At 44.4% G+C, this 19,655-nt stretch overlaps 1 protein-coding gene across 1 annotated transcript in view; it reads right to left on the bottom strand.

Annotated features, from left to right (window-relative positions):
* The window catches only part of LOC139396788 (serine palmitoyltransferase 3-like), a gene marked incomplete at its 5' end in the record, with an annotated part of 35,385 nt that extends 15,965 nt beyond the window's left edge, over nt 1–19,420 (bottom strand). Inside the window, 3 exons of the mRNA XM_071143701.1 lie at nt 1,827–2,046; nt 4,374–4,479; nt 19,327–19,420. Coding sequence (XP_070999802.1) covers nt 1,827–2,046; nt 4,374–4,479; nt 19,327–19,420 — 420 coding nt within the window. The remainder of the gene's footprint in view (nt 1–1,826; nt 2,047–4,373; nt 4,480–19,326) is intronic.
* Nucleotides 19,421–19,655: the final 235 nt, after the last annotated feature.

The following is a 19,655-nucleotide window of genomic DNA, read 5'->3' as shown; positions in this document are numbered from 1 at the left end:
GCAGGCACACACACAAAAAAATGGTTCTATATATTGTGCTTCTATCCATAGCGGAACCCTTTTTGGTGCTATAAAGAACCCTTTCCTAAGATTCTATAAAGAACCCTTTCCTAAGGTTCTATAAATAACAATTTCCTAAGGTTCTATAAAGAACCATTTCCTAAGATTCTATAAAGAACCCTTTCCTAAGGTTCTATAAAGAACCATTTCCTAAGGTTCTATACAGAACCCTTTCCTAAGATTCTATAAAGAACCCTTTCCTAAGGTTCTATAAAGAATAATTTCCTAAGGTTCTATAAAAAAACTTTCCTAAGATTCTATAAAGAACCCTTTCCTAAGGTTCTATAAAGAACCCGTTCCTTAGGTTCTATAAAGAACCCTTTCCTTAGGTTCTATAAAAAAACTTTCCTAAGGTTCTATAAAGAACCATTTCCCAAGGTTCTATAAAGAGGGGTTCTATAAAAAACCTTTCTCAATCGTAAAGGTTCTTTGTAGATAATGTTGTACTATAGAACCATACAGGGATTTATTCTGTTTAACCAGAATGTTATTTTGTTGAACTTCTCTGTTATTATTGTGTTAATACTTGTCTAGTTGAATCAGGTGTGGTAGCTCTGGTACAGCTGTGGGTCCCTGAGGAGAGAACTGAGACCCTCTGGAACAGCTGTGGGTCCCTGAGGAGAGAACTGAGACCCTCTGGTACAGCTGTGGGTCCCTGAGGAGAGAACTGAGACCCTCTGGAACAGCTGTGGGTCCCTGAGGAGAGAACTGAGACCCTCTGGAACAGCCTTGGGTCCCTAAGGAGAGAACTGAGACCCTCTGGAACAGCTGTGGGTCCCTGAGGAGAGAACTGAGACCCTCTGGAAAAGCTGTGGGTGCCTGAGGAGAGAACTGAGACCCTCTGGAACAGCTGTGGGGTCCCTGAGGAGAGAACTGAGACCCTCTGGAACAGCTGTGGGTCCCTGAGGAGAGACCTGAGACCCTCTGACTTAGTCAACTGTTCTCAAACGACACAAGACCATAATGTAGAGGGAGCTCATGTGACACAACGTGAGCCTGAAAACCATTTCTGTCACTGTTCCTCAGCCATCTGAAGACTGAATACAACAGGAAGACTTTTGGGATACCAGTGCAGCAACTAACTGTAAAGAGACCGTGTTGTAGTGAGGCAGGAGTTTTTTTTATTATTTTAATTTTTTTATAACCTTTATTTAACCAGGCAAGTCAGTTAAGAACAAATTCATATTTTCAATGACGGCCTAGGAACGGTGGGTTAACTGCCTTGTTCAGGGGCAGAATGACAGATTTTTACCTTGTTAGCTCGGGGATTCGATCTTGCAACCTTTCGGTTACAAGTTCAACGCTCTAACCACCTGCCGCCCCAAAGGATGAGGCCTGTCATGCTCATTGTTCCTAAACGTCAACAGTAGATTCATTCAGCTAGTGGTTGACAGGATTAGTTTTGTCAGCCCTGGGGGGCAGGGGTAAATGAACCCTGAAACAAGCAGACATCTGGTTCTAGCTAGGGCTGGGTAACTATCTCTGCTTTAGGGCCTTGAAGGGGTTTTGCTCCGACTGAATTCAACTAGGAACATGTCCGAAATCCAGCCCACATTTGGGGACTCGAGTTAGGCCTGTCTGTCTGTCTGTCTGTCTGTCTGTCTCAGCATCCTAGTTGTTTAACTACACATCTGGGGAGTGGAGTTAGCTTCAAAACATTTAAAAAACTTTCCAAGACGTGTTGTCCTTGCTGAACATGACCCAGGACTAATGACAAGTTCATCTAATTGACCAGGGATGCCCAGGAATGCCCAACGCCCACCTACCTTTTTCCCAGCGATGTATCCTCCTGCAGCCCCGAAACTCTTGGTGAATGTTCCCATCATGACGTCGATGTCTGAGGGGTCCAGACCAAACAGTTCTGTCACACCCCTCCCTGTCGGCCCCACCGCCCCGATACTGTGAGCCTCGTCCAGGTAAAGGTAGGCCTTGTACTTCTTCTTCAGGGCTACGATGTCTGGCAGACGCACCACCGACCCCTCCATACTAGAACAGGGCACAGAGATATACACTGAGTTACATTACCTCTAATACCATCTTTCTCTGTCTCCCTGGTTACATTACCTCTAATACCATATTTCTCTGTCTCCCTGGTTACATTACCTCTAATACCATCTTTCTCTGTCTCCCTGGTTACATTACCTCTAATACCATCTTTCTCTGTCTCCCTGGTTACATTACCTCTAATACCCATCTCTCCCTGATTACATAACCACTAATACCCAATCTCTCTATCTCTCTTCCCGACCACAAAAACCTGGAGTATCTCCGCACCGCCAAGCGCCTCAACTCCAGGCAGGCGAGATGCTGTTAACCTGGTTCAACTTTTCCCTCTCCTACCGGACGGGGTCCAAGAACGTCAAGCTGGATGCCCTGTCTCGCCACTATAACCCCACGGCTCCCACCCCGGAGCCCGAGACCATCCTTCCCACCTCGTGCCTGGCGACAGCACTCAGCTGGGGAATCGGGAAACAGTTCCGGGAGGCGCAGCGGTCCGAGCCAAACCCTGGTAACCGGATGTTCGTGCCTGACGCTGTCTGCTCCGCGGTCCTGGCCCATTCCTCCATCTTTCCTGCCACCCCGGCTCCCAGCGGACCCTGGCCTTCGTGCGACAACGCTTTAATTGGCCTACCATGGTCCGGACGTTGCCACCTTTGTCGTCGCCTGCACGGTCTGTGCACGGAACAAGTCCCCTCGACAAGCTCCGGCTGGCCTCTTCCAACCTCTGCCTGTCCCTCATCGCCCCTGGTCTCACATCTCCCTGGACTTTGTCACGGGTCTCCCCCCATCTGATGGTAACAAGGCCACCCTGACCGTGGTGGATCGCTTTTCCAAGGCTGCCCACTTCATTCATTCCTCTCCCCAAGTTACCCTCGGCCAAGGAGACGGCCCAGCTCATGGTGCAACACGTCTTCCGGATTCATGGACTGCCCATGGACATGGTCTCCGACCGGGGTCCTAAGTTCTCGTCTTGGTTCTGGAAGGCATTCTGCACTCTCATTTGGTCGTCGGCCAGCCTGTCCTCCGGGTTCCACCCCCAGTCTAACGGCCAGTCGGAACGAGCCAACCACCCTGCGCTGCCTAGTCTCCACCAACCCCACCACCTGGAGCCAGCTGGTGTGGGTGGAATCCTTCCCTGCTCTGCCATGGGCCTATCACCGTTTGAGTGTTCCATAGGGTATCAGCCCCCACTCTTCCCTGAGCAGGAAGAGGAGGTCGTCATACCTTATTCCCTGGAGGACAGCCCGGTCGGCCCTCCTCAAGGTATCGTCGACAAGCGGACCGCCATCGGACACTGGCTCCTCGGTATCGTCTTCTGCAGAAGGTATGGCTATCCACCCGGGATCTGCCCCTCCGGGTGGAATCCCGCAAACTCTCCCCCCGGTTTATTGGCCCGTTCCCCATCTCCAAGATCATTAGACCATCTGCTGTTTGTCTTCTGTTGCCCCCTACCCTTTTGTATACACCCCGACTTTCATGTATCCAGAGTCAAACCCATGTCTCACAGCCCTTCTGTTGCCCCTTTGTATACATCCCAACGTTAATGTATCCAGAGTCAAACCCATGTCTCACAGCCCTTTGTCTCCCATTTTCAGGCCCATCCCTCTCCCCCGTCTCACCGACGACCAACAAGCTTACACGGTGAGGCGTCTCCCCACACGGTTAGACCCCGGGGCAGGGGGTTCCAGTACCTGGTTGACTGGGAGGGTTATGGCCCGGAAGGAGAGGCGCTTGATCCCCGCCAGGGACATCCTGGACCCAGGCCTCATCGCCGACACCCCGGTCAATCAGGTGTGCGCCCAGGTAGGACGTCAGGTGGTGCCCCTAGAGGTACTGTCACACCCTGATCTGTCTCACCTGTCTTTGTGATTGTCTCCACCCCCCTCCAGGTGTCGCCCATCTTCCCCATTATCCCCTGTGTTTTTATACCTGTGTTCGCTGTTTGTGTGTTGCCAGTTCATTAAACTATTGATTATTTTGTGGTCTGCATCTGGGAGAGAGAGACAGAGAGAGAGACAGAGAGACAGAGAGACACAGACAGAGAGACAGAGAGACAGAGAGAGAGAGAGAGAGACACAGAGAGAGACAGAGAGAGAGACAGAGAGAGAGACAGAGAGAGAGACAGAGAGAGAGGGAGAGACAGACAGACAGAGAGAGAGGGAGAGACAGACAGACAGAGAGAGAGAGACAGAGAGGGAGACAGAGAGAGAGACAGACAGAGCGGGAGAGACAGAGAGAGAGACAGAGAGAGAGACAGAGAGACAGAGAGAGAGAGCTGCCCACTGTCCCAGAGAATAATTAGGTGTACTAACCTGTAGATTCCTTCCACCATGATCAGGATCTTCCTCCAGGGCCGGTGGGTCCGAGGCTGCCCACTACACACCGCCTCCCTCAACAGACGCTCCAGGCTCTGCATGTCTTGGACACACACACACACACACACACACACGAATGATTCCCATTCAAAATCCTATTTTCCCTAACCCCTAACCCTAAAACTAACCCCTAACCCTAAAACTAACACCTAAGCACAAAACTAACCCCTAACCCTAAAACTAACCCCCTAACCCTAAAACTTACCCCTAAGCCTAAAACTAACCCCTAAGCCTAAAACTAACCATTAACCCTAAAACTAACCCCTAAACCTAAAACTAACCCCTAATTCTAAAACTAACCCCTAACCCTAAAACGAACCCCTAAACCTAAAACTAACCCCTAACCCTAAAACTAACCCCTAAGCCTAAAACTAACCCCTAAACATAAAACCAACCCCTAACCACAAAACTAACCCCTAACCCTAAAACTAACCCCTAAGACTAAAACTAACCCCTAACCCTAAAACTAACCCCTAACCCTAAAACTAACCCCTAAGCCTAAACCTAACCCCTAACCCTAAAACTAACCCCTAACCCTAAAACTAACCCCTAACCCTAAAACTAACCCCTAACCCTAAAACTAATCCCTAACCCTAAAACTAACCCCTAAGCCTAAAACTAAGCCGAACCCTAAAACTAACCCCTAAGCCTAAAACTAATCCCTAACCCTAAAACTAACCCCTAAGCCTAAACCTAACCCCTAAGCCTAAAACTAAGCCGAACCCTAAAACTAACCCCTAAGCCTAAAACTAATCCCTAACCCTAAAACTAACCCCTAAGCCTAAACCTAACCCCTAAGCCTAAACCTAACCCCTAAGCCTAAAACTAACCCCTAAGCCTAAAACTAAGCCGAACCCTAAAACTAACCCCTAAGCCTAAACCTAACCCCTAACCCTAAAACTAACCCCTAACCCTAAAACTAACCCCTAAACCTAAAACTAACCCCTAATTCTAAAACTAACCCCTAACCCTAAAACGAACCCCTAAACCTAAAACTAACCCCTAACCCTAAAACTAACCCCTAAGCCTAAAACTAACCCCTAAACCTAAAACTAACCCCTAACCCCAAAACTAACCCCTAACCCTAAAACGAACCCCTAAGCCTAAAACTAACCCCTAACCCTAAAACTAACCCCTAACCCTAAAACTAACCCCTAAGCCTAAACCTAACCCCTAACCCTAAAACTAACCCCTAACCCTAAAACTAACCCCTAACCCTAAAACTAACCCCTAACCCTAAAACTAATCCCTAACCCTAAAACTAACCCCTAAGCCTAAAACTAAGCCGAACCCTAAAACTAACCCCTAAGCCTAAAACTAATCCCTAACCCTAAAACTAACCCCTAAGCCTAAACCTAACCCCTAAGCCTAAAACTAAGCCGAACCCTAAAACTAACCCCTAAGCCTAAAACTAATCCCTAACCCTAAAACTAACCCCTAAGCCTAAACCTAACCCCTAAGCCTAAACCTAACCCCTAAGCCTAAAACTAACCCCTAAGCCTAAAACTAAGCCGAACCCTAAAACTAACCCCTAAGCCTAAACCTAACCCCTAACCCTAAAACTAACCCCTAACCCTAAAACTAACCCCTAAGCCTAAAACTAACCCCTAACCCTAAAACTAACCCCTAACCCTAAAACTAACCCCTAACCCTAAAACTAACCCCTAACCCTAAAACTAACCCCTAACCCTAAAACTAACCCCGAACCCTAAAACTAACCCCTAAGCCTAAACCTAACCCGAAAACTAACCCCTAACCCTAAAACTAACCCCTAACCCTAAAACTAACCCCTAACCCTAAAACTAACCCCTAAGCCTAAAACTAACCCCTAACCCTAAAACTAACCCCTAACCCTAAACCTAACCCCTAACCCTAAAACTAACCCCTAACCCTAAAACTAACCCCTAAGCCTAAAACTAACCCCTAACCCTAAAACTAATCCCTAACCCTAAAACTAACCCCTAACCCTAAAACTAACCCCTAACCCTAAAACTAACCCCTAAGCCTAAAACTAACCCCTAACCCTAAAACTAACCCCTAACCCTAAAACTAACCCCTAAGCCTAAAACTAACCCCTAACCCTAACCCTAACCCCTAACCCTAACCCTAACCCTAACCCCTAACCCTAAAACTAACCCCTAACCCCTAAGCCTAAAATAGCCTGGCAAAATGTCCTCACTTCTCAGAATGTTTTGTTGGTTTACTATTCTTGTGAGGACTTATGGTACTCACAAGTAAAGTAAAACGTGTACACACACACACACACACACACACACACACACACACACACACACACACACACAAAGAGAGATAGAGAAACAAGTCTGAAAATACACAACAATGCAACCACAAATACGCAATAGTTGAAAATTAGCACCACATAAATAAAACTACAGACTCCCCGCGGTGTTGCATCCCATAATAAGCAGCACCCGAACCACAGGGCAGGCAGATCACGTGCAGAGTACAGTGTTTAAACTGCCAGCAACACCATCTTATGGACCAGAGTACAGTGTTTTATATCTCAAATCAAATCAAAGTTTATTTGTCACCTGTGTCGAATACAACAGGTGTGGGTAGACCTTACAGTGAAATGCTGAATACAACAGGTGTGGGTAGACCTTACAGTTAAATGCTGAATACAACAGGTGTGGGTAGACCTTACAGTTAAATGCTGAATACAACAGGTGTGGGTAGACCTTACAGTTAAATGCTGAATACAACAGGTGTAGTAGACCGTACAGTTAAATGCTGAATACAACAGGTGTAGTAGACCCCACAGTGAAATGCTGAATACAACAGGTGTAGTAGACCTTACAGTTAAATTCTTACTTACAGGCTCTAACCAATAGTGCAAACAAGGTATTAGGTGAACAATAGGTAGGTAAAGAAATAAAACAACAGTAAAAAGACAGACTATATACAGTAGAGAGGCTATATACAGTAGAGAGGCTATATACAGTAGAGAGGCTATATACAGTAGAGAGGCTATATACAGTAGAGAGGCTATATACAGTAGAGAGGTTATATACAGCAGAGAGGCTATATACAGTAGAGAGGCTACATACAGTAGAGAGGTTATATACAGTAGAGAGGCTTTATACAGTAGAGAGGCTATATACAGTAGAGAGGCTATATACAGTAGAGAGGCTATAGACAGTAGAGAGGCTATATACAGTAGAGAGGCTATAAACAGTAGAGAGGCTATATACAGAGAGGTGATATACAGTAGAGAGGTTATATACAGTAGAGAGGCTATATACAGTAGAGAGGCTATATACAGTAGAGAGGCTATATACAGTAGAGAGGCTATATACAGTAGAGAGGCTATATACAGTAGAGAGGTTATATACAGTAGAGAGGCTATATACAGTAGAGAGGCTATATACAGTAGAGAGGCTATATACAGTAGAGAGGCTATATACAGTAGAGAGGTTATATACAGTAGAGAGGCTATAGACAGTAGAGAGGCTATATACAGTAGAGAGGCTATATACAGTAGAGAGGCTATATACAGTAGAGAGGCTATAAACAGTAGAGAGGCTATATACAGTAGAGAGGTAATATACAGTAGAGAGGCTATATACAGTAGAGAGGTTATATACAGTAGAGAGGCTATATACAGTATAGAGGCTATAAACAGTAGAGAGGCTACATACAGTAGAGAGGCTATATACAGTAGAGAGGCTATATACAGTAGAGAGGCTATATACAGTAGAGAGGCTATATACAGTAGAGAGGCTATATACAGTAGAGAGGCTATATACAGTAGAGAGGCTATATAAAGTAGAGAGGCTATATACAGTAAAGAGGCTATATACAGTAGCAAGGCTATATACAGTAGAGAGGCTACATACAGTAGAGAGGTTATATACAGTAGAGAGGCTATATACAGTAGCGAGGCTATATACAGTAGCGAGGCTATATACAGTAGAGGGGCTATATACAGTAGAGAGATTATATACAGTAGAGGCTATATACAGTAGAGAGGTTATATACAGTAGAGAGGCTATATACAGTAGAGAGGTTATATACAGTAGAGAGGCTATATACAGTAGAGAGGCTATATACAGTAGAGAGGCTATATACAGTAGAGAGGCTATATACAGTAGTGAGGCTATATACAGTAGAGAGGCTATATACAGTAGTGAGGCTATATACAGTAGAGAGGCTATATACAGTAGAGAGGCTATATACAGTAGTGAGGCTATATACAGTAGAGAGGCTATATACAGTAGAGAGGCTATATACAGTAGAGAGGCTATATACAATAGCGAGGCTATATACAGTAGCGAGGCTATATACAGTAGAGAGACTATATACAGTAGAGAGGTTGTATACAGTAGAGAGGTTATATACAGTAGAGAGGCTATATACAGTAGAGAGGCTATATACAGTAGAGAGGCTATATACAATAGCGAGGCTATATACAGTAGCGAGGCTATATACAGTAGAGAGACTTTATACAGTAGAGAGGTTGTATACAGTAGCGAGGCTATATACAGTAGAGAGGCTATATACAATAGCGAGGCTATATACAGTAGCGAGGCTATAAAAGTAGAGAGGCTATATACAATAGAGAGGCTATATACAGTAGAGAGGCTATAAAAGTAGAGAGGCTATATACAGTAGAGAGGTTATATACAGTAGCAAGGCTATATACAGTAGAGAGGCTATATACAGTAGAGAGGCTACATCTTCTTATGGACCACAACAGGAAATACCAAGACAACATCTTATGGACCACAACAGGAAATACCAAGACAACACCTTATGGACCACAACAGGAAGTACCAAGACAACACCTGCTTATCGACCACAACAGGAAGTACCAAGACAACAAGAGGCTAAATAACAACTTTAACTGCAGCAAATACTGACACCATTCCAAATAGCACCCTATTCCCTACATAGTGTTCCCTACATAGTGTTCCCTACATAGTGTTACCTACATAGTGTTCCCTACATAGTGTTCCCTACATAGTGTTCCCTACATAGTGTTACCTACATAGTGTTCCCTACATAGTATTCCCTACATAGTGTTCCCTACATAGTGTTCCCTACATAGTGTTCCCTACATAGTGTTCCCTGCATAGTGTTCCCTGTATAGTGTTCCCTACATAGTGTTCCCTACATAGTGTTCCCTACATAGTGTTCCCTGTATAGTGCTCCCTACATAGTGTACCCTACATAGTGTCCCCTACATAGTGTTCCCTTTATAGTGTTCCCTACATAGTGTTCCCTACATAGTGTTCCCTACATAGTGTTACCTACATAGTGTTCCCTACATAGTGTTCCCTACATAGTGTTCCCTACATAGTGTTACCTACATAGTGTTCCCTACATAGTGTTCCCTACATAGTGTTACCTACATAGTGTTCCCTACATAGTGTTCCCTACATAGTGTTCCCTACATAGTGTTCCCTACATAGTGTTCCCTACATAGTGTTCCCTACATAGTGTTCCCTACATAGTGTTCCCTACATAGTGTTACCTACATAGTGTTCCCTAAATAGTGTTCCCTACATAGTGTTCCCTACATAGTGTTACCTACATAGTGTTCCCTACATAGTGTTCCCTACATAGTGTCCCCTACATAGTGTTCCCTACATAGTGTTCCCTACATAGTGTTCCCTACATAGTGTTCCCTACATAGTGTTCCCTGTATAGTGTTCCCTACATAGTGTTCCCTACATAGTGTTCCCTACATAGTGTTCCCTACATAGTGTTACCTACATAGTGTTCCCTACATAGTGTTCCCTACATAGTGTTCCCTACATAGTGTCCCCTAAATAGTGTTCCCTACATAGTGTTCCCTACATAGTGTTCCCTACATAGTGTTCCCTACATAGTGTCCCCTACATAGTGTTCCCTACATAGTGTTCCCTTTATAGTGTTCCCTACATAGTGTTCCCTACATAGTGTTCCCCGTATAGTGTTCCCCGTATAGTGTTCCCTACATAGTGTTCCCTGTATAGTGTTACCTACATAGTGTTACCTACATAGTGTTACCTACATAGTGTTCCCTACATAGTGTTCCCTACATAGTGTTACCTACATAGTGTTACCTACATAGTGTTCCCTACATAGTGTTCCCTACATAGTGTTCCCTACATAGTGTTACCTACATAGTGTTCCCTTTATAGTGTTCCCTACATAGTGTTCCCTACATAGTGTTCCCTACATAGTGTTCCCTTTATAGTGTTCCCTGTATAGTGTTACCTACATAGTGTTCCCTGTATAGTGTTCCCTACATAGTGTTCCCTACATAGTGTTCCCTGTATAGTGTTACCTACATAGTGTTCCCTACATAGTGTTCCCTACATAGTGTTCCCTACATAGTATTCCCTACATAGTGTTCACTACATAGTGTTCCCTACATAGTGTTCCCTGTATAGTGTTCCCTGTATAGTGTTCCCTACATAGTGTTCCCTACATAGTGTTCCCTGTATAGTGTTCCCTACATAGTGTTCCCTACATAGTGTTCCCTGTATAGTGTTCCCTACATAGTGTTACCTACATAGTGTTCCCTGTATAGTGTTCCCTGTATAGTGTTCCCTGTATAGTGTTCCCTGTATAGTGTTCCCTACATAGTGTTACCTACATAGTGTTCCCTGTATAGTGTTCCCTGTATAGTGTTCCCTACATAGTGTCCCCTACATAGTGTTCCCTACATAGTGTTCCCTTTATAGTGTTCCATACATAGTGTTACCTACATAGTGTTCCCTACATAGTGTTCCCTACATAGTGTTCCCTACATAGTGTTCCCTACATAGTGTTCCCTACATAGTGTTCCCTTTATAGTGTTCCCTATTTACTTTTACCTATATAGTGTTCCCTACATAGTGTTCCCTACATAGTGTTCCCTACATAGTGTTCCCTGTATAGTGTTCCCTACATAGTGTTCCCTACATAGTGTTCCCTGTATAGTGTTCCCTGTATAGTGTTCCCTACATAGTGTTACCTACATAGTGTTCCCTGTATAGTGTTCCCTGTATAGTGTTCCCTGTATAGTGTTCCCTGTATAGTGTTCCCTACATAGTGTTACCTACATAGTGTTCCCTGTATAGTGTTCCCTGTATAGTGTTCCCTACATAGTGTCCCCTACATAGTGTTCCCTACATAGTGTTCCCTTTATAGTGTTCCCTACATAGTGTTCCCTACATAGTGTTCCCTACATAGTGTTCCCTACATAGTGTTCCCTACATAGTGTTCCCTTTATAGTGTTCCCTATTTACTTTTACCTATATAGTGTTCCCTACATAGTGTTCCCTACATAGTGTTCCCTGTATAGTGTTCCCTACATAGTGTTCCCTTTATAGTGTTCCCTACATAGTGTTCCCTATATAGTGTTCCCTACATAGTGTTCCCTTTATAGTGTTCCCTACATAGTGTTCCCTACATAGTGTTCCCTGTATAGTGTTCCCTACATAGTGTTCCCTGTATAGTGTTCCCTACATAGTGTTCCCTGTATAGTGTTCCCTACATAGTGTTACCTACATAGTGTTACCTACATAGTGTTCCCTACATAGTGTTCCCTACATAGTGTTCCCTGTATAGTGTTCCCTGTATAGTGTTCCCTACATAGTGTTCCCTGTATAGTGTTACCTACATAGTGTTACCTACATAGTGTTACCTACATAGTGTTCCCTACATAGTGTTCCCTACATAGTGTTCCCTACATAGTGTTCCCTACATAGTGTTCCCTGTATAGTGTTCCCTACATAGTGTTCCCTGTATAGTGTTCCCTACATAGTGTTCCCTGTATAGTGTTCCCTACATAGTGTTACCTACATAGTGTTACCTACATAGTGTTCCCTACATAGTGTTCCCTACATAGTGTTCCCTACATAGTGTTCCCTGTATAGTGTTCCCTGTATAGTGTTCCCTACATAGTGTTCCCTGTATAGTGTTACCTACATAGTGTTACCTACATAGTGTTACCTACATAGTGTTCCCTACATAGTGTTCCCTACATAGTGTTACCTACATAGTGTTACCTACATAGTGTTCCCTACATAGTGTTCCCTACATAGTGTTCCCTACATAGTGTTCCCTACATAGTGTTACCTACATAGTGTTCCCTACATAGTGTTCCCTACATAGTGTTCCCTACATAGTGTTCCCTATATAGTGTTCCCTACATAGTGTTCCCTACATAGTGTTCCCTACATAGTGTTCCCTGTATAGTGTTCCCTACATAGTGTTCCCTTTATAGTGTTCCCTACATAGTGTTCCCTATATAGTGTTCCCTACATAGTGTTCCCTTTATAGTGTTCCCTACATAGTGTTCCCTACATAGTGTTCCCTACATAGTGTTCCCTACATAGTGTTCCCTGTATAGTGTTCCCTACATAGTGTTCCCTGTATAGTGTTCCCTACATAGTGTTCCCTGTATAGTGTTCCCTACATAGTGTTACCTACATAGTGTTACCTACATAGTGTTCCCTACATAGTGTTCCCTACATAGTGTTCCCTACATAGTGTTCCCTGTATAGTGTTCCCTACATAGTGTTCCCTGTATAGTGTTACCTACATAGTGTTACCTACATAGTGTTCCCTGTATAGTGTTCCCTACATAGTGTTCCCTGTATAGTGTTCCCTACATAGTGTTCCCTGTATAGTGTTCCCTACATAGTGTTACCTACATAGTGTTACCTACATAGTGTTACCTACATAGTGTTCCCTACATAGTGTTCCCTACATAGTGTTCCCTACATAGTGTTACCTACATAGTGTTCCCTACATAGTGTTCCCTACATAGTGTTACCTACATAGTGTTCCCTACATAGTGTTCCCTACATAGTGTTCCCTGTATAGTGTTCCCTACATAGTGTTCCCTACATAGTGTTCCCTACATAGTGTTCCCTGTATAGTGTTCCCTACATAGTGTTACCTACATAGTGTTACCTACATAGTGTTCCCTACATAGTGTTCCCTACATAGTGTTACCTACATAGTGTTCCCTACATAGTGTTCCCTACATAGTGTTACCTACATAGTGTTCCCTACATAGTGTTCCCTACATAGTGTTCCCTGTATAGTGTTCCCTGTATAGTGTTCCCTGTATAGTGTTCCCTACATAGTGTTCCCTGTATAGTGTTCCCTACATAGTGTTTCCTGTATAGTGTTCCCTACATAGTGTTACCTACATAGTGTTCCCTACATAGTGTTCCCTACATAGTGTTCCCTACATAGTGTTCCCTACATAGTGTTCCCTACATAGTGCTCCCTACATAGTGTTCCCTGTATAGTGTTCCCTATATAGTGTTCCCTACATAGTGGACTACATAGTGGACTACATAGAGAAGAATAGGAACACATTTTTTGACGGTGACTCAGGGGGAATTGGGATATGAAGAAAAAAAACATTTTGAATTCACACACACATATTAATATACACTTGTACTTGTGTGAAATAGGACAAACATGAGCACTGACCAAATTCTTCTTATTTTGCTGACTGAGCCTAGTGTGGAGGTCTCTGGGAAATGACCAGTAGTGGATATATAGCTGTGTTGGCAAGAGAACGACTGTGGGTTTAATTATGCAGGGATCATACATTGTTGCACTGTAAGAATTGTTGGATAAATGCATGGGTTTCTAGAAGGGATTGATACTGCAGTTAGCGCGGTTTTACCACTAGATGGCAGTGTTGATTAACTCTATTTGGTAAAGTGGTAAAAGTCACACCGACGACATACGCATCTATAGCAGGACTGTCCAATCCTGTAGCAGGACTGTCCAATCCTATAGCAGGACTGTCCAATCCTATAGCAGGACTGTCCAATCCTATAGCAGGACTGTCCAATCCTATAGCAGGACTGTCCAATCCTATAGCAGGACTGTCCAATCCTATAGCAGGACTGTCCAATCCTGTAGCAGGACTGTCCAATCCTATAGCAGGACTGTCCAATCCTATAGCAGGACTGTCCAATCCTATAGCAGGACTGTCCAAGTGGGCTCCTGGAGGCCCACTTCTGGTTTTCATCCTCTTCTCTCGAATCAGGGAACTGATTTCAGACCTGGGACACCAGGTGAGTGCAATTAACTACCAGGTAGCAACACAAACCAGAAGTGTTTCGGGCTCTTCAGGACTAGGATTGGGCAGCCCTGACCTATAAGAAACCATGACAGCAACAAAACAAACATAAACATTAATCTACAAGCACACAGCTCAGACACCCGTGGATATCCCACAAGACATGCCACAAGAGGTCTCTTCACAGTCCCCTAGTCCACAACAGACTATGGGAGGCACACAGTACTACATAGAGCCATGACTACATGGAACTCTATTCCACAGTACTACATAGAGCCATGACTACATGGAACTCTATTCCACAGTACCACATAGAGCCATGACTACATGGAACTCTATTCCACAGTACTACATAGAGCCATGACTACATTGAACTCTATTCCACAGTACTACATAGAGCCATGACTACATGGAACTCTATTCCACAGTACTACATAGAGCCATGACTACATGGAACTCTATTCCACAGTACTACATAGAGCCATGACTACATGGAACTCTATTCCACAGTACTACATAGAGCCATGACTACATTGAACTCTATTCCACAGTACTACATAGAGCCATGACTACATGGAACTCTATTCCACAGTACTACATAGAGCCATGACTACATGGAACTCTATTCCACAGTACTACATAGAGCCATGACTACATGGAACTCTATTCCACAGTACTACATAGAGCCATGACTACATGGAACTCTATTCCACAGTACTACATAGAGCCATGACTACATGGAACTCTATTCCACAGTACTACATAGAGCCATGACTACATGGAACTCTATTCCACAGTACTACATAGAGCCATGACTACATGGAACTCTATTCCACAGTACCACATAGAGCCATGACTACATGGAACTCTATTCCACAGTACTACATAGAGTCATGACTACATGGAACTCTATTCCACAGTACTACATAGAGTCATGACTACATGGAACTCTATTCCACAGTACTACATAGAGCCATGACTACATGGAACTCTATTCCACAGTACTACACAGAGCCATGACTACATGGAACTCTATTCCACAGTACCACTGTAAATACCAAAAGTCATCTAAATATTAAGAACAGGTACCTACACCACAGCCTGTTTCTCTGTCTATCTGCTAGAGAGACACACAGATTACTACACACACAGAGAGACACACACAGTTTCCTACACACAGAGAAACACACCGTTTCCTACACACACAGAGATAGAGAGACACACAGTTTCCTACACACAGATAGACACACAGTTTCCTACACACACAGAGATAGAGAGACACACAGTTTCCTACACACACATAGACACACCGTTTCCTAAACACACACACACACACACACACACACACACACACACACACACACACACACACACACACACACACAGAGAGACACACAGTTTACTACACACACAGAGAAACACACAGTTTCTTACACACACAGAGATAGAGAGACACACAGTTTCCTACACACAGAGAGACAAACAGTTTCCTACACACACAGAGAGACACAAAGTTTCCTACACACAGAGAGACACACAGTTTCCTACACACAGAGAGACATACAGTGTCCTACACACAGAGAGACACACAGTTTCCAACACACAGAGATAGAGAGACACACAGTTTCCTACACACAGAGAGACACAGTTTCCTACACACACAGAGAGACACACGGTTTCCTACACACAGAGAGACACACAGTGTCCTACACACAGAGAGACACACAGTTTCTTACACACACAGAGATAGAGAGACACTACAGTTTCCTACACACAGAGAGACACAGTTTCCTACACACACAGAGAGACACACGGTTTCCTACACACAGAGAGACACACAGTTTCCTACACACACAGAGAGACACACAGTTTCCTACACACACAGAGAGACACACAGTTTCCTACACACACAGAGAGACACACAGTTTCCTACACACACAGAGAGACACACGGTTTCCTACACACAGAGAGACACACAAACAGAGACAGGCCACCTTCGCGAGTCAAGCCTCTCAGACTAGGTGATGGGCAGGGCTGGAAATTAACCATATGCGGGTACATATGCGGGTAGATTTTGTCATTGGCGGATAAGAACGTCTATTTCACCAGACCCGTTTTCACACACAGCATTTGGGAACCGTTATTTTTATTTATCCAAAGACCACATTGTAGACGTTGGTCGTATTAACCTGAAAGGCTACTACTAAAAAGTCTGACTTTATTCTGGCTAGTTGCATCGTTTTGTTCAAACGCTTTGGTTGTTGTTTCAATGTTAGTTTGAGTTGCTGCTCGGGAGTCATCGCAGTTGGGAGATTCTTCTTCTTCTTCTTCTTCGTCGCAGACAAGCGAGTGTTCGAGTTACCCCGGTAACGACCTGTCCCCCTTTAAAAAGGTGCCAGCTGGAAATATTTGTCCCAGCTAATGATTGCGTTTGATGGATCGCTCCCCAGAATAAAAACGTTGAGTCATTGTTCGCCTGGATTTATTTGTGAGTTTTTACATTTCTACTTTAGGAGCACATCATGTGTACACCTTGTTTTTATTTACTTAGACCTGATCTATAATTAATTAAACCGTATCACTCAGCATTTTGTGGCAGACTGGATGATTCTTGATTGTAGAATTATTTAATCTGTTTTTACTATTGTTTATTTGAACATACATTGTTTGAAAGACGCAGGTCACAAAAAAATGAAATGAAATTCAGCAATATATCCCCATTACTTCGTTCTACACTAAAGGAAGGGGTGGGGGTTCTGAGGAGAATTTCTGTCTGTAAAAAACACCTTTTGTGGGGAAAAATGCATTCTGATTGGCTGGGCCTGGCTCCACAGTGGGTGGGCTTGGCTGCCAAGTGGGTGGGTCTATGCCCTCTCAGGCCCACCCATGGCTGTGCCCCTGCCCAGTCATTTGAAATCTATAGATTAGGACCTAATGAATTGATTTCAATTGACTGATTTCCTTATCTGAACTGTAACTCAGGAAAATCATTAAAATTGTTGCATGTTGTGTTTATATTGTTGTTGAGTGTAGTAATATATATATATATATTGTTTTTGAAACAAAAAGCATGCTAATACATTTAAAAATATATATAATAATTATGAAGGAAAAAATATATATAATAATTATGAAGGAAAAAATATATATAATAATTATGAATATATATATATATATATTGACTGGTAAAAATGTGGCTGGTATATATTTTTTATCTACCTGCCACAGTGGCCAGTGGATCAAAACCTTTACACACCAATTCAATCACAATCACAATGCCAATGGGGCGTAGTGGGGCGTTGTGGGGTGTAGTGGGGCGTTGTGGGGTGTAGTGGGGCGTTGTGGGGCGTTGTGGGGCGTTGTGGGGCGTTGTGGGGCGTTGTGGGGCGTTGTGGGGTGTTGTGGGGCGTTGTGGGGCGTAGTGGGGCGTTGTGGGGCGTTGTGGGGTGTAGTGGGGCATTGTGGGGTGTTGTGGGGCGTTGTGGGGCGTTGTGGGGCGTAGTGGGGCGTAGTGGGGCGTAGTGGGGCGTTGTGGGGCGTAGTGGGGCGTTGTGGGGCGTAGTGGGGCGTAGTGGGGCGTTGTGGGGCGTTGTGGGGTGTTGTGGGGCGTTGTCGGGCATACATTGTAAACATTGTGGCGTGTATAATCATTTAAAAAAAAGTCCCATTGCTGACAGACTGAACTGTAACAAATGTCCACTTCAGTAGTAGACCCATGTGTTAACCATATTGAATCTCAGCCTGTGTTTCACTCAGTCCAGTGTTGGATGGACATGGACGGAGGAGAGATATGGTAGTGGAGGAGGGGTGGGGTGGGGGGGGGGGTCAGCTGGTGCCTGAGGCTTCAGCTCAGTCAGAGTCCCTGCGGGGACAGGTCTGCTGTGAGGCTGCTCTGAGGCCCCGAGGGCAGCCCCCTTAATTAACTGGTTCTGCTTGTACCAATCAGGACACATTACAGACCGAGGTTTACAGCAGACGTCTGATAAACTCATCTGTCTTGTCTACTGTACCGAGAGGGAGATGACGGCTGAAAGGCACCCTGTTCCCTACAGAGCCCTGGTCAAAACCATAGTTAATAAAGTGCCAATCTCAACCATGTTTCTACCCAACAACATCACCCAGCCGAACAAAGAACACATTGGACACCTGGGGAGAGGATAGCACCGTTTTCCTCTAAGAGATGTGAGGTGTCTACAGTGAACCAGAATGTCAACTCAACGTGCAACAATTTCAAAGATTTTCCTACAGTTCATATGAGGAAAGCAGTCAATTGTAATAAATTAATTAGGCCCCAATCCATGGATTTCACATGACTGGGCAGGGGTGCAGCCATGGATGGCCTGGGAGGGTATAGGGCCAGCTAATGGGGAGCCTGGACCAACCAATCAGAATGAGTCTTCCACCACAAAACAGAGAGAGATGTGTTGGGGTTTGAGCAGAGAGATGTGTTGGGGTTTGAGCAGAGAGATGGTTTGGGGTTTGAGCAGAGAGATGGTTTGGGGTTTGAGCAGAGAGATGTGTTGGGGTTTGAACAGAGAGATGGTTTGGGGTTTGAGCAGAGAGATGTGTTGGGGTTTGAGCAGAGAGATGTGTTGGGGTTTGAGCAGAGAGATGGTTTGGGGTTTGAGCAGAGAGATGGTTTGGGGTTTGAGCAGAGAGATGGTTTGGGGTTTGAGCAGAGAGATGTGTTTCGGTTTGAGCAGAGAGATGGTTTGGGGTTTGAGCAGAGAGATGTGTTGGGGTTTGAGCAGAGAGATGTGTTGGGGTTTGAGCAGAGATATGGTTTGGGGTTTGAGCAGAGAGATGTGTTGGGTTTGAGTACTTTAGTTTGAGAGTATGTCTACTTACTGTTGTGCTTAAACACCCAAATAGTTGCCCCTGACAACCTGGCCCCCAAGATCAGCGAGGTGTGGTTCAGCTCATCACTCAGAATCAGACAGCCCTGGAAACAAGAACAGACAACACAGGGATAAATTAGGTGTAGTCTGTTGGTGCTGTATAGATTAGGTGTAGTCTGTATAGATTAGGTGTAGTCTGTTGGTGCTGTATAGAGTAGGTGTAGTCTGTTGGTGCTGTATAGATTAGGTGTAGTCTGTTGGTGCTGTATAGATTAGGTGTAGTCTGTTGGTGCTGTATAGATTAGGTGTAGTCTGTTGGTGCTGTATAGATTAGGTGTA

The sequence above is a fragment of the Oncorhynchus clarkii genome, unplaced genomic scaffold (genome assembly GCF_045791955.1).
Source record: "Oncorhynchus clarkii lewisi isolate Uvic-CL-2024 unplaced genomic scaffold, UVic_Ocla_1.0 unplaced_contig_5072_pilon_pilon, whole genome shotgun sequence".
Taxonomy (NCBI): Eukaryota; Metazoa; Chordata; class Actinopteri; order Salmoniformes; family Salmonidae; genus Oncorhynchus; species Oncorhynchus clarkii.
This window is presented reverse-complemented; position numbering and strand designations above follow the sequence as displayed.